The 23,592-nt window shown below is 41.4% G+C and overlaps 1 protein-coding gene across 1 annotated transcript in view; it reads left to right on the top strand.

Annotated features, from left to right (window-relative positions):
* MYH15 (myosin heavy chain 15) overlaps positions 1 to 23,592 on the top strand; it is an 84,695-nt gene that overhangs the window by 13,902 nt on the left and 47,201 nt on the right. The window contains exons 8-21 of the mRNA XM_028726718.2: positions 1,027 to 1,119; positions 3,211 to 3,274; positions 3,371 to 3,469; positions 6,035 to 6,138; positions 9,931 to 10,069; positions 10,811 to 10,929; positions 11,973 to 12,122; positions 13,346 to 13,516; positions 14,600 to 14,779; positions 15,820 to 15,952; positions 19,521 to 19,594; positions 20,537 to 20,624; positions 20,768 to 20,885; positions 22,107 to 22,230. Coding sequence (XP_028582551.2) covers positions 1,027 to 1,119; positions 3,211 to 3,274; positions 3,371 to 3,469; positions 6,035 to 6,138; positions 9,931 to 10,069; positions 10,811 to 10,929; positions 11,973 to 12,122; positions 13,346 to 13,516; positions 14,600 to 14,779; positions 15,820 to 15,952; positions 19,521 to 19,594; positions 20,537 to 20,624; positions 20,768 to 20,885; positions 22,107 to 22,230 — 1,656 coding nt within the window. The remainder of the gene's footprint in view (positions 1 to 1,026; positions 1,120 to 3,210; positions 3,275 to 3,370; positions 3,470 to 6,034; positions 6,139 to 9,930; positions 10,070 to 10,810; positions 10,930 to 11,972; positions 12,123 to 13,345; positions 13,517 to 14,599; positions 14,780 to 15,819; positions 15,953 to 19,520; positions 19,595 to 20,536; positions 20,625 to 20,767; positions 20,886 to 22,106; positions 22,231 to 23,592) is intronic.

The raw sequence follows: 23,592 nt of genomic DNA, 5'->3' as shown, positions 1-23,592 counted from the left end.
TTTCAACTGGAGAATATTAGCACAGGTTTCATTCAGTGACATGATTGTTGTTGTTTTCCCTTTTTACACAAACTTGCCCCTTCTTTCCCTTTCCTTCAGCTTCGTTGCATGTCTTCAGCATAAAGTATGCTAGCAAGAGACTTTATTTTTCCAGTACGCATTAGACTACACATCAAATCTGTTGGTTTTTAATATTTTGTATTTCGTTTTAAGGGAAAGTACTATAGGTAAGGACGCGGGTGGCGCTGTGGATTAAACCACAGAGCCTAGGACTTGCCAATCAGAAGGTCAGCGGTTCGAATCCCCACGACGGGGTGAGCTCCGGTTGCTCGGTCCCTGTTCCTGCCAACCTAGCAGTTCAAAAGCACATAAAAGTGCAAGTAGATAAATAGGTACCGCTCCGGCGGGAAGGTAAACGGCGTTTCCGTGTGTTGCTCTGGTTCGCCAGAAGCGGCTTAGTCATGCTGTCCACATGACATGGCTGTACACTGGCTCCCTTGGCCAATAAAGCAAGATGAGTGCCGCAACCCCAGAGTCAGCCACGACTGGACCTAATGGTCAGGGGTCCCTTTACCTTTACCTTTACTATAGGTAAAATAAAAGAATTCCCTGGATGCCTGGGATTCAGGTTTGGGCAAGTACTCTTTGGTGAAAGAGCCTCAGCAGAGATTTAAAACCACAAAATATACAGCAAAGTAAAGTGTAGAAATTTAGCCTATAAGACTTTATAAATATCCCCTTCTAAGTTGCTTCCAAACTTCCCCACTTCCCTTAGCATAGAAAGAGACCACATATTTGGCATCTTTGTAAATCCCTTTTATGTTTCTTTCTTTCTTTTAACAGTCAAGCAGTGCATAAATTTTATGAAATAAATATTTGGGAGTTTCCACAAGTGCATTTTTTAAAATGGCAGAGATGCATTCTGCCAAAATCATTGAGTTTCGACCAAATCTTAAAGCCCTTTAGTTGGCAAATTGTGAGTGCAGGGTTGTGCCCTAAATGTACTTCCATCTTTTGCATTGTAAGGGGACTTTGGAAGATCAAATCATCCAAGCCAACCCAGCCTTGGAAGCCTTCGGGAATGCCAAAACTCTGAGAAATGACAACTCCTCACGCTTTGTAAGTATGCCTTATTGCTGTGGTACTTTACCAGTCTGCCTTCATTAGTAATACCATATTTATAAAAATGTTCAGCATTCAACATAGACAGCTGTACGGCTGATACTTAGGGCCTTTTCACACCTACCATTTGTGGTGAAAGAGTTGTTTTTTGATCTGACATTTGTAAGAGTGAATTTGTAGCTAGTTATCGACACTTTTGCTCACACTTTGCTATTATTAGAGAGCAGTGTAGGGATTTCCTGTCAATGTGATTGGAAGGTTGTGCTTGAGCTGAGAAAAGTTCAGTAACTGTAGTCACACCCCTAATGAACTCTCGTGTTCTGCCAGCCAGTAAATGTCACAGTTATGAGCATGAGCATGGGGATAGCTCTTTCGTGGCTATTTAATTAACTAATTCCAGAATACCGACCTTATGGAAGTATAGGAGTTTAGAAGAGGAACTACATGCCTGCCCGAGGCGATAGGCGATAGCAAGCCTAGTTCCTCTGATGAAATTTGGTCTGCTGCTGTCATGGCCAGTACTTTGCCTCAGTATCGTCTTCTCTTTCTGCCACATTTCATCTCTGAACTGAGCTTGCATACCAACAGCTTGCACCTGTCAGAAAGAAGTGGCATGAAATAGGCATCTTCCCAACCCCACCCACCCACCCTCCTCACAGAAACTGGGATGCTGCTTGCACACATGCCACACAACTGAAAATATTGAGAATCCATTCTGGATCTTCACAAAAGTTGGGGGAGTGGTGGTTTGCGTTCCAAGAAGTATGGGGTTGTGAGGCCATTATTCTGGGATACTAGCTGAATGATACCAATGTTGTCTAGCAATATGCCCCCAAATCTAAATCCCCAATTAGCTATTCCACTATAAAATGGTAAGCGTGGAAAGGCACTTATTGAAACATCTACAGATGTTGCTTCCAGTCTCACCTTTTGCCCTTCTGACTAAGCACTTCGCAGTAGTCTCTGCCGTGTAGCGGGTGGAACAGGACTGAAGCAGCAATCCCTGTCTTCACCAAACATTCACCCAGCCAACTACACAATCCATACAGCTGGAGACACGGCTTTTTGCAGAGTTCCTAAACTTGCGAGGCAGGAGTTGTGCGGACAAGCTTTGAACACAGGTTGGCTTTGTCTGGAGGCTGCTGCCGTGATCTTGCTTCTCCCTCTCACAACAGGTGTTTATTGAACACATTGTACATATTTTGAATGTCAGCCAGCGGACTTGAGTTCTGTTTGGACAATCACTTGATATTTATAAAGCACCCGTTACATCCTCCATACAGATATTTTTGGAGCACTTCACAGCAAAATAATGGAGCTTGCTAATTGGAACTAGGAAGAGATGGACATAGCAGCATGCATAAACCACAGGAAATGTCAGAAAGCAGAAAGGTGCATATATCCATGCAAGAAGGTTGTCAAGGGGATAATTTGACCAATTAATCAAGTACAGCAATGACGTATCAATGAACTGAGTGCTGCATCCTCCTGTCCAGCAGATGGAAGGTGGTTACATCTTCTGAATGGATGAGTGGGATGCAGATAACAACAATTACTGCTGTGCTCTTGTGTAACACTGTGTTAAGTAAAGCACACAAGTCATGCGGAACAATGCCCAAAGGATGCAAAGCAAGCTGGTCACAAGTCAACAGAAGGGTTATAATTTGTTGTTATAATTATGGTATGCGGAATGCAAAGCTACTGAAACCATAGTCTGTCTCTGCAGTTTCCCAGTTCATGTACTTAACAAAGGCAGAGGAGATATGAGAATCTTTAGACACCTGGAGGTTGCACAATCTGTTTCAAGCAGATTACATGGGTCCTGTCCCCCCCCCCCTAATCTCACTTCATACATGTGAGGTGATAAACCTTGCCTACCTGAAAGGAATGTTTAAAATTATTTGAATGTATCCACTCATCATTTAGGGCCCCCCCACCTTAAACCATGACAACCAATATCTAAAGCATCTCCAAATAGATGCCCACCCTTGCTTTTTTGTTCATATTTCTAATTGGTTCTATATTTCTTTTCTATCTGTTGGTTGTTGCAGTTATGTGTATTGATATATTCTCTTTTGTACAAATTAGGGTAAATTTATCAGAATCCATTTTGGAACTACAGGAAAGCTATCTTCAGCAGATATTGAAATTTGTAAGCAACATACTAATTTCTATACTTACTTGAGCTATATATTCAGATTGCATGTTTCAACCTATTTCTCAATGTAATTCTTCATTACCCAACCAGATCTGCTAGAGAAATCCCGAGTTATTTTCCAACAACCAGGTGAAAGAGACTACCATATCTTCTACCAGATCTTGTCTGGGAAAAAAGCAGAGCTACAAGGTAAGAGAAAGGAAAGACGTGGTGTGTCCAAATTAAGAAATGCAACTATGATCAGCACTGCTGCATTAAAGAATGAAAAACTAAAGACTGGTGACTTGCAGAAGCCAATTAGGTCCAGTGGTGGGTTGTTGTTTTTACACTTTTTGTAACTGCTTGTTGGTGCAACCCTACGCACACTTTTATGGGAGTGAGCCCCACTGCTTTTCATTTTTTCATTTGGGGTATGTTCACATTGGCAGCTCAATACACGGCAAGGTCGTTCCCCTCCCCTGCTGTGTTTGAAGCCTCAATTTACATGGTTTTGTTCACCTAAGAGAGAATTCTTCACCCAATACTCATGAGCTTTTTGGTTTTCCTGTCTCGGCAACATCACCCCCTACACCCCACCACTGAAGCTGTCACCTGTGCAATGGCTGTCTCAAATGTTCAAACCATTCTGCAGTATAAAGCAAATGTGGCTTACTTTTTCTAATTGGATTGAAACTGGTTTGAGAAGCTACAGGGCTGATCTGGATTGGCACTAATGTTGTGTTAATGCATACTAACAGTGGGAGCACACTGGGTGTGGAACTATTATTTGTTTGTTTGTTTGTTTGTTTGTTTGTTTGTTTGTTTGTTTGTTATTATACCCCATCCATCTGACTTGGTTGCCCCAGCTACTCTGAGCGGCTTCCAACAGATATAAAAACATAATAAGAGAGGGTTTGTGTGAACATACCCTTAAAATGCCTTTGGGCTATGCAATGTCCTAGAATGTTATTGGTGCTGGTGCTAAACAAAGAAATTGGCAACACTTCCCAGGGTATCTGGCTTCCACCCCATTGGGTGGATCTCCTTGCTTGATTCCCTTCCATATATTTTCACTTGTTCTTTTTTAAAAAAAAACAGAAACCATTTTAATTCAATCTGTGTTTCATTAATTGCTATACTTGGGATCAATTTAATGTGTACACGGGTTCAAACGATAATGTTATATATAGTTTCATTTCATTTTAGAATTGTACACTGCCTTGTAAGGGCATTGTGTCCTCTCAGGCAGTTTAGAATTCCTTTCAATAAACAAATGCTGGAGACCATGGGAGGTTACAGTGCTCAGATGCCCATGTTCTGCTTTTTTTCTGGGTGGCCACTGTGAGAACAGGATGCTAGAACTAGGTGGGCAATTGGCCTGATCCAGCCATCTTCTTTTTTATGTTCTTATATATTATCCTCTAATATATTATTCTCTTTGAATCTGTAGATAGGGTTTTGCCTAAGACACATATTTGCCTCGTGACATTTATACATGCTGATTGTGAGTTGATGCAGATTGCTAGAAATCCCCAGCTAGGCTGTGCTTCTTCTAATATAGCGAAGCATCCCTTTATCCATGCGCTAAATTGCTGCTTGGCAAAAGCAGTAATAATCTCATTTGAGTTCTTGTTATCCCGGCAGAGTGGTCCATCTGCTAAACCCTTAACCCAGTTAGCCTTTGCTGTGGTCTAATTAAGGAAGATTAAAGGAACTGTTTCAAAGTAATTTTGTGCTAACAGGATTTGAACGCAAATATTGTACTGTGAAAATGTACCTTCCATGGTGAATTTATTCCTCTGCTACACACATTCGCAGAGATGGTTGCATGCATCAGTCACCACCCAAATTTTTATTTAACTATTACAATCAGTTGCTCATAAGTAGTCCTACTGAGAGAGAGAAATTACTGCTGGTAATAATGTCTATAGTACACACACATCCTGTTGTCTTAACAAATTTCCTGAGTCTTTCTTTTGTCTTGCTTTTTGGCCAATATTCTTGACTGTCATTTGAATTTCCAGTGCTTTCCTACAGGGGATCAATGCACTGGAATCAGCTGAGGCTCTTTAGTTGACTTAGAGTTTGTTGGGCCCTGTGCAATTTCTCTTGCCTTTTATCTGTTGCAGAAGAGGAAGGATCTGAAAGCATGGCACCGTATGATACCAAGTTGACCAAGGTGTGAGACTTGGGGGCTTTTGGCCAAGTGGAATTAGCTGTGGCACTGTGCAGCAAGGTCCATTAATTTCAACAGGTCTACTCTGAGTAAAACAGAGTTGAATACCACCCTTGATTATTTGAGCACAGAAATAAAGATCATTTGCAGTTCCACCTCAAGATGAAATCCAAGCACTGCAAGATGTCAGAAGTGGATTACTTATTTAACCTAGCAACATCTGAAGAGCAACAAGTTCCCTAGCCCATATCAAAGTGGTTCGTGGTGGAGGAAACATTTATGTACTTTTGTGAACAAATAGCAGGTTGGCTCAGAAGAAATAATTGTCAGACTTCAAGTGGTGGTGTCCAACTTCTTTCTCCTGGTCTTTCCTGTGGAAGTCATGCATATGGCACTTATAAGTGATCCAATTTAGGAGCTAAACTCTACACATTTCTGCAGGTCTAACTTCTTCCAACGATATTCCACTGTCATTGTGATGCCACCATAAACCTTGTCTTATGACTTTGCATTTATGGGTACATGTTGGCTCATGAGGCATACTCAGTAACAGACCAGATCTCAAGAAGAGAAGCTATTTTAATTTTTCTTATTTGCAGATATGCTCCTGGTGTCGACAAATCCCTACGACTTCCACTTCTGCTCACAAGGTGTAGTTACTGTGGACAATCTGGATGATGGGGAAGAGCTGCTGGCAACTGATGTAAGATATGATTCATTTTGATTAAAGATTGCAAAATCTTGCAAGCCATAATCTGTTGCAGACGTTGCTGTGGTTAGATATTTCTTTTGTTCTCACTAAAACAGTAGCAGCAGATTTGAAGCACTGCACACCCAGCAAATGGAAAACGTGATGTAGCATACAGTAGCTGAGCACAACTGTGCTACCAAGTCAGGGCATCTGGTGCATTTCAGTATTTAGGATGCTCTTAGCATAGGGTCCCCTTCAGCCAAACCTCTCTTCTTGCTTTAAGTCTTTCAGAGTAGGAAGAGTGGGGAAATGCAGACATAGCCTTAGGGCTATGGTTTCCATTACATTTTGTAGGTTTCTATTAGGTCTTGAGTACATAGGAAAATAATTCTTATCTCTATATGTACAGATATTATAAAAGCAACACTAAATCTGTGTATCAGCATTAATAATTCTTTAAAACTTGATCTGCCATGGCAGAGACAGTAGGTGGTATTCAAAATTTTTGTTCCACAAGGGATTTCCATTGAACATTTGATACAACGCGATGGTCATATCATAGAATCATAGACAGCAGCACTAAGAAAAACACACCAGGTATAAGAAGTCCATTTTGATGTAGGGCAGTGGTGGGTAATCTCCAGGCCACAGGCCAAATTTGGCCCTTGGGACTCTTCGCAAACTATGCCTCTGAGTAGGCCATGCTCTGCAGCCTCCTCAAGTGTCTGGGCTGTGATAATGCCTCTTGCTTGCCTGCATAGAGGAAGGTGAGACACATGGCTGGAATGTAGCCTATTGTACAAAGGTAAGAATCAAATCTGTTGTCTCTGATCCCACTCACTTTGCTATCTCTTGTCTTGCCCACAACTGGCATGGAGGCCCCAGAAGGTTGTGCGTGGGCTGAAGGCTCTCCATCTTGATGTAGATATCTATGTAGAGGTCAACTATTTTGCTCATTGCAATCTCTGTAGTCAACCTCAAGTAACCTTTTGACAGTTCCCATCAAATGTGAATGGTGCCTCACTGAGGTACTCTTGGTGACTGTTCCCGAGTTGTAAAATTTCATTCCTCTGGGATTCACAAGATATTGACATCATTACGCGCACATATCCCATAATGGATTTTTAATGCTATCCTATAATGTGTTTTTAATGCTATTCCCTACGCTTTTGATGTTCTCAAGTACTTTGTAATGCATTCACATTGCACATAATGCATATTTTTGGTATGGAGAACATAGCAATCCAGAATAATCCCAATAAGTTTCCCCTGATATTGGTATTAAACCATCCATCCTTTTATAGTGTATTTAGGGATTGGAAAGGGGGGATCTTACTGGCTAAGGTACTTCTGTATTAACACCCCTCATATGAACAATGGGAACAACAATTTGAGAGAAAGATAAGCCAATGCAAAAGTCACTTGCTTAGTATCTATCAGATAAATTATGTTGTTTCCAACAGACCAAGTGAGCAGCAAGCAACCAGAGGACTCAGGCATTTTGAGAATGTAGTTTTGGATACGGTAAATGATCAGAGGGTCCTGGCTTCTGCATATGTTAAAGGGAATACATTAGAATAGCCCACATGTGGTATTATACCTCAGTGAAACTGACACACAAATGCAGGACACAATGTTTCCCGACAATTGGCGGGATTGTGGTCAGGGCTGAGAGTGGCAACAGATAGTGAGATTTTGGGTACTCAATGAGAGCAATGTAATAACTAAGCAGATTTTTTTTTGGAGGGGGAGAGAGAGAATGTAGTATTTAAGGGCTTGTTTAGATTCATTTTAGCTGCTGAAAGATTTGTGATAATGGAACTGTGGAAAGAGCAATAGGACTCTCACGGTACATCTCGGTTACAGTAAATCTTGGGAAATTACCATTGCAGAAAAGTTTATACATCAAATCCATTTCATCAAGGAACAAACAAAACAAAGCACCAATTTTTTTTTACAGAAAGGAGTAGCTTTTTTTAATGCTAATAAGATTGACAGGACAAGACAATATATAGTGATTTAGGAAAAAACAATGATTTAAGTTTGTGGGGAATTCTCATCGGTGGAATACAGGAGAAGACTCACTGTTATATTTGTCAATCAGGGTGACTTAAAGCATTATAAACAATATTCGTTATCCCCCATATTTTAATTGATTTTCCAGTAATATATATTAAATGGACACAATTAAATCCACACAGTGAGAAAGGGTCCACCCTCCTCTTGCCAGAAGTAAGTGTTCTTGTTCATATTATATTGTATGCTCTTCAATCATATTCACTTACTGTCTATTTTTGTCAATCCTTCAAGCAGGGATCTTCTATATCATATCATCACCATCATCTCCATCAATCAAAGGAGACAAAACATACACAAACATAGTTCTAACAAGGAGGAAGCAGCCAGGAAGTCCAGATCTGTGCTGATGGCAGTCAACATAGTGTTCTCCATTCCACATATGTACAAAATGCCCATTAATTGGCACAGAATGTAACTGGCTTCTTTTCTCCCCTCTATACTGCTACATCATGGGTTATTTTTTCCTGAAGGAGCTATTCATACATTGCTAAACCATAAATCTAGCCCTATAGACCTTGTAAATTTCACTAAGTTTGGACTAGAAAGATTCTCACTACTAACGTTCTGAACAGACCTGTTGTATTAATATATTTATTCGTCTCCTCAAAAAGAGAAAGGAGAGACAAGTGAAACAACATTGTTTATGATGCCTTAAGTCTCTCTGATTGATGAATATGATAGCAGTGATTGTCTTCTTCTGTATTAGTCCCATAGCAAAAAAGAATATTTTTACAGGTCTGGGGCAACAGAGTTTGGGGGTGCAAGGGCACCCATAAATGCTAGAGTTAGTGAATGCTAGAAATTAATAAATGCTATAATTTAGATAATGTTTGGAGTATTGAAGGAAAGATGCCAGGCCAAGGCCTCACTTAGGATAGAAGTTATTAAGATTGGCAAAAGGTGCTGGAAGTGAGTTAACCCATCAATAAAAACCATCAACAGGGCAAGAGATTTTCTGACAAGGACCTAGTGGGAAGCTCCCATGGTTACCATGGGTGTATGATTTCAGCTTCCATGACATAGGAAAACAGAGAAGTGGGGGCTGTACCCACAGAAAAAAATAGCTGTTTAACATGAGACTTGGGGGTTTTTTTTCCTAGCAAGGGTCTTTGGGAAGGAGAAGGGTGGAGCCAGAACTCCAGGCAGAAGCCATGCAGGGCAGAACCATTTTGGCAGGCTGGGACAGAGACTCCAATGCTGTGCTGCTGTGGGAAGCAAGTCCCTCTTGTGATGTAATGCTCTGAACTCTCTCCAAAGTAGACCCAGGTGTAAATATGGGCACAATAAACCACATTTCTTCAAGACTGTGCCTTGATTTCCCAATGGAAACGCAACCCTGACTGAGCTCCTGGGACCCCTGGAACCTTAAGCAGCCGCTCGACAGAGATTGGGTTGGCGTGTAGCAGTATTATGTTCAGCTGTCATGCCATTGAAGTTGTTGGGCTATTTTTTTGGTTGAAGGTTTTATTTGCTTACCTTAAAAATGAAAAATCTCCCTCTCTCTCTTCAGTAGATTAGTGGTAGGAACTATTCTCTGTTTTTGAGGAATAGGGCAGATTCAAAATAAATAGCAGAGGCTTCTTGTTCCTCTAGTTTATTTTTTGAAAGATCAATACCAGAACAAGCACAAACATCAGCCGTGCCGCGAAAGAGCTCTAGAAAATAAAGCTGCATGTTGTTTCACAGGCAAGTGACAAAACGCCCTGTTCTTTTTACTTTCCACAGCAAGCCATGGATATTTTGGGCTTTGTGGCGGATGAAAAGTATGGTGCCTACAAGCTCACTGGTGCCATTATGCACTTTGGAAACATGAAATTTAAACAGAGACCCAGGGAGGAGCAGGCAGAAGCCGATGGCACTGAAAGTAAGCTCTTCCGTATCTGCCCATTCGCAATGTTCCATGCCCTGTGTTGAGCTGCGAGGCTGCAAGGCAAGGTCTGTTTTAAATGACTGCAGGGATGTTCACAAGTTACATTCAATGAGTGCACAATCTGTGTACACAAATAGTTGAGCTGTGCACATGTACAGTTATTCACAAGTAATGTTCAGCAAGTGTACAGACTGTCCACACAATAGTTAAGCTATACATCAAGGGTACAATCTTTCACACAAACACTTGTACATTTGTAGGGCCAGCTTATATCTGTGTTCATTGAAACATGTGAATAAGCCTTGTTATTGCTGTGTGATCTGTATTCAGATCATACATAATCTTCAAGTTTTATTCCTTTCACTTCTGCGATTGTCATTTCCATGTGATTGGAACATACATATCATGACACTTCTGTGTTTTCCGTGATGTTGATATTACTCTCCTGGGGGGAAATAAATGTCAAAACACAGCAAGAGCAGCAGCTAGACTTTCAGACTCAGGTACTTGGGGTTAGAGAAACACAGTGAATTCAGGAAGGATCTATGATGTAGAGGTCTGCAGTCTTTTAAAGATATTAAATTCTAGTACAGGGTAGGTGTTTGCTAGGATTTATATAGCCAATTTGATTTTCATGCTCCATTGTTGCTATCCCAGTAAATGAGTGATCTGTAACTCTAAACCAGTCCTATCCTGTGTCAATGAACTTGTTGAAATATTGTAACCCTCTATCAGGTGCTGACAAAGCTGCTTACCTGATGGGAATTAATTCCTCTGATATGCTTAAGGGTTTGGTGCATCCTAGAGTGAAAGTTGGAAATGAGTATGTCACCAAAGGCCAAAGTGTGGAACAGGTAAGGAGGTGTTTAAACTACATGAGCCAGCATGATACCAAACCTATATGCTGGGATGGAGAACCATCATTCTTTTGAGGGCTGCAGTTCCCTTGGGAGCAATCTGTGTGGGACTGCATGCTACTGTGGGGGGGGGGGGCTGAAGCCAGCAGTGGAGCTAAAAGTAGGTGGGGGACTCTTTTGAGCTTCAATTTATTATTTGTCTGACCCTTTCCAACAAATACATTGAGCTCAGATTGGCTCACAATAATAACAAAGTGTTAAAAGTTAGCAAACAACACTTCTAGCATATGAAAAAACAAAACAGCATATAAGTGAAGCAAAAACAAACAAACTCAAAAAACAATTAATGCAAGAACTATTTGGATACAAGCCATTGTCTTTCTTCAGTACACATTTCCTTACCTCAGAAATAAGTGCTACTGGTTTTGATATGGGTTAGTTGGGCTTAATGTAGAAAAATTTAAAACCTCCCACGACGATATCATGAAACAGGGAAGTACGTAGCTGGATTTTCATAAAACAAAACTGTAAATCCAGCTTCAAAGATTCCAAAGCTATATTGAAATCCATCTTGCATGCAGCTGTGTGAGCATATTTATGCTGAGTTGAAACTGCAAAACCTATGGCTTTGGGCAATTATTAAAGCACACATTACCACACTGAAGTCCTTGCCATTGGACAAAGCAGTAAACTGTGCAAGTGCAAAAGGAACTAGATAAATTGCCGTTGAGCCAATAAATATGTTGCTTGGTGATGAAAAAATACAATTCCTCCTGCAGATTTCATATGTAGCTATATTTATTCCTGTTTTATAAGTCTGGGACTAAGGGTGAGAAATGATTTGCTTTATCAAGGTTGCATAGTTGGATCAAGTATCCCAGGTCCAACAGCCTCTATATTGAGCTACACTGATCTATGTTTTAGGTCAATAATTGTATGCTAGGTTTAAACCCAGAATGTCAATAGATCTGAACCTGGCATGTAGGATGCTCACGAGGATTATTATGGTATTGTGTGATTGTTCTACCTCTCTTCTACAGGTTTCCTATTCTGTTGGGGCCTTATCCAAATCAGTGTATGATAGGATGTTCAAGTGGCTCGTTACTCGCATCAATAGGACCTTGGACACCAAGTTGCCAAGACAGTTCTTCATCGGGGTGTTGGACATTGCTGGCTTTGAAATCTTTGATGTGAGTAATTGCCTCCAAAAATTTTCATGATAGCAACAAATTGATTTAAAGTCATTATGTTTAGGGTAGCTTTTAATGTTTGATGGATTACTGTATTTTAATATTTTGTTGGAAGCCACCCAGAGTGGCTGGAGAAGCCCAGCCAGATGGGTGTGGTATAAATAATAAATTATTATTATAAATTATTATTATGTCTCTTAACTGATTCTTTCAACAAATGTTATCTTCCAGCTATCAATGTTGTATTAGCAGGAATGTCACCTCAGATGTTGCTTGACTCCCATCATTCCTGACCACTGGCCATGTTGGGTGGGGCTGATGGGGGTTAGAGTCCCACATCTGGAGGGCCACAGATTACACATCCGTGTTGTACAGCTTGCTGAGTTTATCAGGAGCAATGAGAACTAGTCGATAATGTATAGGTGTGGTTTATTTATCATTGATGAGAGCATGAGGAACGTACTCCAAACCCATCTTGGAAAGCAAGGAACTGTAACTAGTATTACGATTTTGATCTTTTGGTGATGGTAAGAAATAAGCAGTAGTCAAGTTTTCATACGAAAGTTGCAAACTTATACTTGCAACAGGCATACCAGTGTTCAGCTGACCTAATTTATTTGATCCACCCAAGGGCAGTAGGAATGCACATATAAATACACACACAAAGGCAGAGAAGATGGACATAAATGTTTAACCATAAAAATTAGAAGGGTCAATGAACTGTAGATAGTATTTATATAACTTAGCACCATCCACTGCAAGGAAAATGCCATAGTTTGGACAAATTTACTTCTCATGTTCTTAGCAAACATCCCCGACATTTGCAGGACTTCAATTCTTCTGTTGCTGGAAAGTGGAAAATATTTGCCTTTTGACAGATACCTTTCATAATGAGTCTACTTCAGCCTCAATCCAGGAAATGTTCGTTAGGCTTTGACTTCAGTTCTGCTCAAAGTTTCATCTAACAGCACTTCCAATGGGACTTAGGCACTTCTCTGAATAGGGCTTCAAAAAATATGCCTGGCATATTATGCCTGGCACACTTTGGGAATTCAGTGGCGCTCTTCTATCCATATCTGAAAATTAAGCAGTTGTGTTCTGCACATTAGCACTGAAGTTAGTCTTAAAGGAATTCAGATCATATACTAACAGACTTTACATATATTTGCCTTCGTTCTTGTTCCTCTGTAAATTTAATTTTATGACTTTCCTCCCCCTCATAGTTTAACAGCTTTGAGCAGCTTTGCATCAATTATACAAATGAAAAACTGCAACAGTTTTTCAATCACCACATGTTTGTCTTGGAGCAAGAAGAGTACAAAAAGGAAGGCATCGATTGGGTGTTCATTGACTTTGGATTGGATTTGCAAGCCTGCATTGATCTCATTGAAAAGGTATGGAAAACATCATTGGGGTTTCTGTTTGATAGCAGGAATGGCTTACCATAAAGACAATGAGATTGGGGTGGATTTAGGGGAGCGCGACTGGTTTGGTCACACTGGGAGTGGAGATTTGGGGATGCCACAGGCAGCACCACAACTATGATGTAGAACAGAAGGCAAGATGCGAGGGGGGCGAATTTTGGCATTGCACACGGCACCGCTGAAATTTGAGACCCCAAGGTCTACCAGTGATGTGATGTAGTGACTAGCGTGTCTGACTAGGCCCTGAACTAGGTTATGTCTTTGTGCAGCTGTAAAATTTACTGCTTGACCCATGGGCCAGTCGTTGCCTCTGGGCATAACCTACCTGACAAGCTAGTTTTGACCATAAAATTGAGGAAGATAACTATCTATGCCAGCTTGAGTTCTCTGAAGGAAAGAAGGAATACAAACATACTTTTGAAGATTGATTTCTTCTACTAGCACCATGACAAGCCTAAACAACAGCAATATACCTGGTACCTTTTGATTCTTGATGTTTCCACTGGAGATACAGATATACCTATATTTATTCATTTTTCCATAGTTGCCCATGCTCAGAGATGTAGCAGTCACATTCAAAACAAATAAATCTTCTTGACCAGTTTTTTCCATTAGTTAGGAGAGACCATTAAACAACTTTTGCCCCACCAAGGCAAATGTTGCCTAACAATGCAAGAACTGCAGAAAAAGACTGGGATGGGTGTCAGTAACTTGGCAAGCCACAGCTGGCGGTATGTGTTCATTATGCTGTGTAGTAAGTTATATAGACCTCAGCTATTATAACGCTGGGTTGTTTTCTGACTGATTTATTGAGAAAAGTAAGTCAATCCAAGCCTTTTTGAAAACCAAAGCATCAATATTGTGTCAGCAATCTGTATAAAATATAATATTTTCACACTGTGTCGTCAAGTCTGATAGCAGTCTGAAAGAGTAATATGTTAACAGCTATTGGGAGTGGGGAGATTCTGCAGATGCAGTATTCATTCATGCTAGCCTAAATGACATCCTTGGAAAACAAAACCCTAACATTTATCTCCCTATTGCTGTGCGTAGCCCTTGGGGATCTTGTCTATCCTAGAAGAAGAATGCATGTTCCCGAAGGCTACAGATATGACCTTCAAAGCCAAGCTTTACGACAATCATCTGGGCAAGTCACCCAATCTGCAGAAACCCAGGCCTGACAAAAAACGGAAATATGAAGCTCATTTTGAACTCCTGCACTATGCTGGAGCGGTAAGTTTTTGGCATTTGCAGATGGGGACAATGGCATTAACCTCAAAGCATGAAGCCCTGCTGGGATGAATGGAGCCATGGGCCAAAGTGGTTGCAATGGCACGAGAGGAATGCCACGCTTTGAGTTTTGAAAAGTTAACTTGAGGGTGAAGTCAGTTGAGCTTCTGAGTGTGCTGGAAGCAGTTTGAAATTATCTGCTCTTGAAACATATGCCTTAGAATTCAACCACAGAGTCCCTGTCTTCATCTCTAGGCATTATTATTATTATTGTCTCTACAAAGAAGGACTGAAACTCAGTGGTAGAGCACATGCTCTGTATGCAAAAGGTTTAATTCATGTTGTCCCCAGGTGGGGCTAGGAAAGACCCCAGTCTGCAACCCTAGAATCAGGAGTGATGGGAGTTGCAATCCAAGAACATCTGTCACCATCTTAGCTAGCCGTGGTGTGGACAAATGAATTAGTAGTCTGGCTCAGTAGAAGGCAGTTTCCCATGTTCCTAAGGGATAGGGGGAACTGAAAGACTGGGGGCATGCATGGAAGAAGGATGTGGTGATTATTTAGGAAAATGGAGATCTGATATTAAGATGAATATATTACTGGGAAGACTCCTGAAGTGACCCATAAAATCCCCCTTAATTACCTCCCTTCTTTCAGATGTCCTTTGGAAACTATATTGTGCAGACAGACTTTTGCAATATGAATGTTCTCTTTTCAAACCAACCAGTAGTTACTGTTTTTTTTAATTATGTTTTTATGTATGCTTTTTGTTGATTTTATTCTTAGATGTTGCATTTCTCTTCCATTTTTTTTAATGAAAGTGCAGTTTATAAATACATAAATAGATAAACCAGAATTTTAAATGGTTATAAGGTAAAAGCAAAAGGCATTTAGATTAGATTAGATTTAGGTAAAAGCAAAAGACTTGATTATTTAATCTGTTTTATTGTTTTGCTTCCGTTTTGTCTGTCTATCATCTCTCTCTCTCTCTCTCTCTCTCTCTCTCTCACACACACACACACACACACACACACACACACTAGGTGCCCTATAACATTATGGGTTGGCTTGAGAAAAACAAAGACCCACTCAATGAAACTGTAGTGAGCACTTTTCAAAAATCTTCCAACAAACTTCTGGCAAGCCTATTTGAAAATTATGTCAGTGCTGACAGCGGTAAGTCGAATGACCATTTCCCATTAATTCCTAGATCAAAGCTTAGCAGAAATGTTGAGTAAATATACCATCTCATGAGATCTGAAGGTCTTGCTGCCTTAAATGTACTTTTTTCCATAACATCTCTGTGGGATGACTATTTCTACTGATTCAAACAGTTGGTGCATCACTCAGCTTTCTTTCTGGCTCAGATGTTGGTACATCACTCAGCTGTAGCCATAGGCACTATGAGTTACATTTTGAAGGTGCACCCATAAAATGCTTTATAGGTACATCTTTAAATGCTAGACAGTTAGGAATGTCTTTAACACTCCTGATGAATACACCGTTGGTGGGAATGATACTGTGAAATGAGTGAAATAACCTCTCCAAAGAACAGATTGGAGTACTGTGGGAGGTCAGAACCACGAATCATGAAAATACTGGAAGTAGCAAATGTATATTACAGACATGCCCCCACTTATGTGAGATTGACACACGTGTGACCGCATATATGCATGGCGCCGGGAAATAAATAAATACATATATTCAATCCAGGAAATGGCGGGAGAGTTGGAGAGTCCTTGTGGCTCATGTGGACACCCTCCCCAGAGCCCAAAGAGGTCTTCAGAGAGGGTGGAGGAAGCCCTAAAGAGACTGCAGGCACAGTGGGGCTTTGTTTAGGCTGCTGAGTCTCCCCGCCTAGCAGTGGATGCATGTGGTAGCCACCTCTTTTTCTCATCCTCCAGCCTCTAGTCATCCCCAGAGCTTCAACTCTAGTTGAAGAGAGTTGTGCTGAGAGGCAGAGAGAGCTGGAGGGCAGGAAAAAATGGGCTTTTTTGAGAGTGCTCCCTACTTACATTATTTTCACTTATGCGTGCTGGCCCTGGAACATAACGTAAATGGGGAGACACCTGTACTACTCACAAATAGTATGCATTTTCCAATACATTGGAATTATATATCCTAGTTGGGGCCATGTCATTTTTCAGTCACGGCCTACTTGGGCATGAATGCTCCTGTGCTCATCAACATGGAGGCAAGGAGGCACCAATTAACCTCTTCCGCTAGTCCCGAAATGTGAAAAGCATGACCATTTGTAACAACAGACTCTTTCTGCCCACAGCTGTGCACATGAAGGCTTCTAGGCTTCTGCACCATTGGGAGTCCATGTTTCGAGGAAACCTTCATACGTAGAGCTGTACGTGTGAAGGCTCCACTGCCACAGGTGGTTGTGCTCTTTGCGCAAAGGCTAGAGGATGAGGCTGCTTGAAATGTCACCACTCCCACAAAGATGAACATAGGAGCCTGAATGCCTGCACACGGCTTCTGTAGGGGGTTGAGTGGGCACATAGTGAGCTGGTTGTGTGAATCAGCAACCATGAGCGCAAGTTACTGCCTTGAGCACAAGTAATGTGTGAGCTCATTGAGCCTGAGCCCAGCAGTTGATGCTTATAATGGATGCTATGGAAGAATGGTTATATGGATTGGAAAGAAGGGGCAGTATCCAGCTAAACCCTCCAGAATATCTTTAGGGGGCACATGGGCAGAAGAGAGGGAGAGGAAGCTCTGCTGTATAGCAAAGGTGGTTGCACTAGGGGAATTGTTTACTTGGCTGTCACCCAAAGTTTAAAAAGGAACAGTATGAATTGTTTCTTTGTGGAAATAGGCTACGTTGTGTCGCTTATTGGAATATAAAGCGTTTTTAAAAATTGCAACACCCCACCTATCTTTTAGTATAAGTGGAATGCAGGTGGCGATGTGGGTAAAACCTCAGCGCCTAGGACTTGCCGATCGCATGGTCGGCGGTTCGAATCCCCGCGGCGGGGTGTGCTCCCGTTGCTTGGTCCCAGCGCCTGCCAACCTAGCAGTTCGAAAGCACCCCCGGGTGCAAGTAGATAAATAGGGACCGCTTACCAATGGGAAGGTAAATGGCGTTTCCGTGTGCTGCTCTGGCTCGCCAGAGCAGCTTCGTCACGCTGGCCACGTGACCCGGAAGTGTCTGCGGACAGCGCTGGCCCCCGGCCTCTTGAGTGAGATGAGCGCACAACCCTAGAGTCTGTCAAGACTGGCCCGTACGGGCAGGGGTACCTTTACCTTTAAGGTAAATGCAGCTTCAGGAAATAAAAAATATTTTGCACCTGATAATTAAAGAAAATGGTGGTTCTCAATATCAAATCTCTTAGTTTTGAAGGTTCTGCTCCACTGAGCAGAAATAATTCTTAAATAACCGCATTTGCAACTGTCCTCTTTGGGCACCGCAGCAATTTGCAGGTTTCCATAAAATGATGTTAAATAAGTAGGAGTGTGACTCATTACAGAGATTTAGCTGTTATATCCTACAGCCACAATCAATTTACAGAATATTTATTAAGAACCTCATTTGAGTAGATGTAGTTGTCATGAATCATAAGAGGGTGTCTAGAAGACGCAGCCAGAATGCAGGCTCCATAACGCAAATTGGAGAAGGAGCTGAGCCAAAATAACACAACCTGCCACTCGCACATCATTGCAGGTAACTAGGAATCATCATCTTGCCTGTGGGGATTTTTTTTTTTTTAATCTGCCATGGAATGTTATTCCAGGGACTTGTTATGCAGTTTTCACACTATGTCTGCCAAAGGGCATGGCCGTCTTAGTAGCAACATGAAACACATGGCACAACTCAGGTCTTTTTTACACGGACGCTTACTATCAGGAGAAGCTTCCTAATGCCAAGAGCCATTCTGTATCAGAACCAACACATCTGGAGCTGGTGAGGTCTCCTTCCCTGGTGGCTTAAGCAGAGGCTGGATGGCCATCTGCCATGGATTCTCTAGTCGCATCCTGCATTGTTGGCCCTACATGGATCAGGGGACTGGACTAAATGACCCTCAAGATCTCATCCAGTTCTGAAATTTTATACTGTAGGTGTAGAAAATAGCAGGTGCCCTCTCAGATTCTTTGCAGGTCTTCAGAACTGACTCCAGTTAGTCCCATGTGCAGTATACCTTCAAAGCAGTGTCATACCACTTTAAACAGTCATGGTTCCCCCACCCCAAGACTCCTGGGAGCTGTAGTTTGTTAAGGGTGCTGAGAGTTGTTAGGAGACCCTTATTCCCTCACACAGAACTGCAGTTCCCCAAGTGGTGTGACTGTCAATCCCTCTTCCTCTGGAACTCAGGGAACTCTAGGAATTGTAGCTCTGTGAGGGTGCATATGAGGCAACATCACACTAACCCGACAAGAGTGTTTGGAGCATGATCAGGGTATGCTTTACACCACAACAACATAACGTTCTTGATGTTATCTGTAACCCACACATGGTGTTAAGCACCAGAATATATGGCTGACCTATTAAAACTGCCTTTCCTTTCTAAAATGTTCCTTTGGACACTTTTCCTATGACATAATATTTAACTTAAAACCAAAGCAAATGCCTCATGGAAAGTCCCCTCCATGAAGTTCCCCTTATTAATCAGTTTAGATGCCTATGTTGTCCCTGGCCTACCAAGCCATTGATAAACATGCAAACTGTATTTAACATTTCTACTTCATGTCAGTGTTGTAATCAGTATTTAACTTAGTTGCTCTGTCTTTTTTTTTTAAGCACAAGCTGATAAAGGTGGAGAGAAGAAACGCAAGAAAGGTGCTTCCTTCCAAACAGTGTCATCCATGCATAAAGTAATTTTTCATTTCTTTTTTAAATGTAACCTTTCTGTTGTCTTTGTCATTTTACACCAACGAGCTGGAATATTCCTAACAGAGAACCTAAAATATTAGAAACAGGCCTCCATACAAGACCTGATTGTCTAGCTTCCTAAGTCATTAGCTGTACATTTTATTGATTTCCTCTTCTGATTCAGCACTTGAAACCAGATGGGTAAACTATACTCAGCTGTCATAGCTCATCAAGGATGGGGTTCAATACAACCACCAATGCATCCAGGAGGACTTCAAAAAATTACAAGGTTTTATTCCATAAACTTTAAGGGAATAGAGTATGCTTTAGCTTATGTCACAATGAACTTGTTAACCTTTAAGGGACCATAACAGACAAATGGTGGCAACTCTTGCATTGGCAACAATGGTCAAATATGGCTAGCCCTCTAGAAGTTGTATCCAAAACTTAGCAGGTGGTTGGCGTGGTTGGATTTGACAACATCAATTGCTTATTTGGGGATCAAGATCAGAAGCTACAGTTTGATACTGGCACAGTTTAATAAACCATAGTTTAAACTCACCACAGTTTGGTCCTCTTGCAATGTAACTGCGAACTGTGCTTAATTTAAACCAAGACCTGGGTGCTTCCAGCCTCCTTCTCATGACTACATCAGATGGGAGGTGTGGAGAAGCAAGTGCATGAGCAAGTTCATTGACGTAGCTTAAACTATGGTTTAGTGTGACATCCAAACCAGAGCAGTGATTGTGAAGCAAGTGTACTAAGAAGTAACCAGGCACCGGGAAGTTGTGGGCAACAGAGGAGCTACAGTAGTCTCATTGTATGTACCTGCCTACTGAATCACTTCTTTATCCCATGGAGATGGGTGGCTTGCTCATCAGATGTTTGTTGTTCTGAAATGTTCCATGATTTTGCTTGTTTTAATCTCCTTTTCCTCTCCAAAGGAAAATTTAAACAAACTGATGACTAATCTGAAGTCCACATCTCCCCATTTTGTGCGCTGCATTATTCCCAATGAAACAAAAACTCCAGGTAAAGCAAATCCAGCATAATCTTATGGGATCAACATTTCAACGATGCACTTTTCTTAGGTCTCACAATACAAATCATTATCTCCGGTGACATGTGATGAAGCCACCCTGAAATAAAATCCCTACGTTGGGTTTTCTTTCCAGGTGCTATGGACCCTTTCCTTGTGCTTCACCAGCTTCGCTGTAACGGTGTCTTAGAAGGAATTCGTATTTGCCGCAAGGGATTTCCAAACAGGGTTATCTATGCCGACTTTAAACAAAGGTATCGTGAAGATCAGTGGCCTAGCCAAATTCTTACTACTTCTGATCCGCCAAACCCAAGAAGCAACCTTCCTTTTTAATCCTCTTAATTCACTTTTGGGTGGCTTTTTTTGTTTACTTGATTGTTCCTTCCGCAGCTGAGCTGAATCAAAAATTTTGCACATGCTGGAAATTTGGCAGATGTGTGGATTTTGGTCCAGAATTTTATTTATTTATAAAAGTATTTCTAGACCACCAGTTCATACTGGCTGTTATGGAAGTTCAGCTGCCTAGCTACTTCAACTTCATTTGGGCCAGGGCTCTCTTTTGGCCCAGCGTCTGTTAGCATGCCTGCCTTAACCCTGTAGCTTATGAAATGTATGCTTTTGAACATGTACTTAGCATATGTCTCTTTGCCTCCAGCCACTCCACACCTGGGAGTTGGGCAGGAGGGTAAGAATTTAGACAGGATTGTGCCTGGTTGCCTCTATGTTGTAGTGTGTTTTTTTTTATTTTAAAAAAATTTCCGTGTTGTCTACCCTAGTTTTCAGGAAACAATTAAATGTCAACATTTGTGCCATTCCTTTCGGGAAAAAGGAAGTTGTCAGTGTTTGCTGGTGTTGTTGCTGCTGCTACAGCTATATAAATCTTCATCTGGAGAAAGAGAAGCTCATTCTGTTTAGATTCCGGAAGGAGAAATGTTTTTAAGTTTGTTTTGTTAATAGCAATGCTATTACAGGGAATATTTACGACCCTTTGCTGCTTTAAATGCTTTCCATAACTTAAAGTTACAGGGCAAAGTTTGCTCAATTGGCTGTTGGGGTGAAGCCTTGTAAGTTCAAAGCTATCTCCTTTCACCCTAATCTTCCTTATTTTACATTATTATCTAGCTAATGTGTTGGGGGCTGGGTTAATGAGGGGGGGAAAACAAATGACTGCTCTGACTTCACTGGTTAATTGGGTGCATTAATTGAGGAAGGGCCATAGATCAGTGGCAGAGCATATATTTTGCATTCAGAAGGTCCCATGTTCAGTCCTTGGCATCTTCAGTTTAAAGAAGTAGGTAGCAACTGCTGAAAATGGCTTCAGCCTGAAACCCAGAGAAACCCCCATATAATGCGCAGAAAGGCAGAGAATCTGGTCTTCTGTCTGATATACCTCCTGTATTCCAGTGTAAAGAGAGGCATAGCAACCTGGTCCAGAGTTTCATCTGCTTACACATTTTTTAATCTATTCTTGCCAGGTACCGCATTCTGAATCCTTCTGCAATTCCCGAGGACAAGTTTGTAGACAGCAGGAAAGCTGCTGAAAAATTGCTCGCCTCTTTAGATATTGATAATAACCAGTACAAGTTTGGACACACAAAGGTAAAGCAATGGTTTCAATCTTTCCTTGAGCTCAGTTAATCATCTGAGAGAATCTGATGCTATAACACTGTTGAAGGCCTGGATGGATGGATGGATGGATGGATGTTCACTAGAAGATCAATGTACGCTATTCTGTCCCATCTATGAAAGAGTGGTGGTTGTGGGGCAGTAGGAAATGACATCTGGTTAAAGAGAGGCTATCATCCTATAGCCACTTACCCAAGGCTAATAACAAAAAACACCTCATTGGGGCTTACTTCTGAGTAGCCTTGTATAGAATTGTGCATTGATTAATCACAAGTGTTAATCAATCCCATACACGTTACATCAGTTAAAATAACAACATGACAATCAAAAGTGGAAATCAAGAAGGTAGCTCCCCACAGATGATGTGTGGCACCTAACACATTACACCAAACTGAGGTTCCTTGTGTGTCATTATTCAGCTTTAAGCACCCAGGCCAAGGGGCAAGCCAAACAAATATTCCACAAGAACAAAGATTAATGCAGGTAGAAAGCTAAATACAGAGACCCCCCATGGTAATAACTAGGCAGGGTGGATCCACCCATTAAAACAACTAGATAGGTTGGGCCTTCCTAGTCCCCCTGAATTCAACCCCTGAACAATAAAATTGCAGCACGACTAACAGTCAGCACAGCCAGGCATGGCATATAAAAACAACCTTAAAAGCAAAAAAATTACCTGGCAAATGGCCCCTGGAGTAAAACAGTCTTCACTAAGTGACAGAAAACAGCAAGAGAATGGCACCACTGCCATTTTCTCACTTCCGTTCTGTGTTGTATTTATGTAAACCACTTAAGATTTCTATTGAAATATAGAACAGTATACAAGTTAGTTAAGGAAATGAAAGGGAGGGGCAAATGGAATCTCGTGTGACAAGTGTTCCAAAGCACACAAAGTAGGCTATCTAGTCCATGGGTAGGCAAACTAAGGCCCGGGGGCCGGATCCAGCCCAATCACCTTCTAAATCCGGCCGATGGACGGTCCGGTTATCAGCGTGTTTTTATATGAGTAGAATGTGTCCTTTTAGTTAGAAGGCATCTCTGGGTTATTTGTGGGGCATAGGAATTCGTTCTTCTTCTTCTTCTAAATATAGTCTAGCCCCCCACAAGGTCTGAGGGACAGTGGACCGGCCCCCCTGCTGAAATAGTTTGCTGACCCCTGATCTAGTCACCATTGCTGCTTTCACATGCAGCTTGTTTGGCTTATTGGAATTAGTGTGCAGAGAACCTGGGCTCATGCAAGGAAGTTGGTTTGCAAAAGTAACCCCATTTCAATAAACCTTAGCCAGAAATGCTGTTGATTTTCGTGGGCAAAGTATTCTAGTTCTGTGCTAGACA

The sequence above is a fragment of the Podarcis muralis genome, chromosome 4 (assembly GCF_964188315.1).
Source record: "Podarcis muralis chromosome 4, rPodMur119.hap1.1, whole genome shotgun sequence".
Lineage (NCBI taxonomy): Eukaryota > Metazoa > Chordata > Lepidosauria > Squamata > Lacertidae > Podarcis > Podarcis muralis.
The sequence above is the reverse complement of the archived record's forward strand: the minus strand, read 5'-3'. Positions and strand labels throughout refer to the sequence as shown.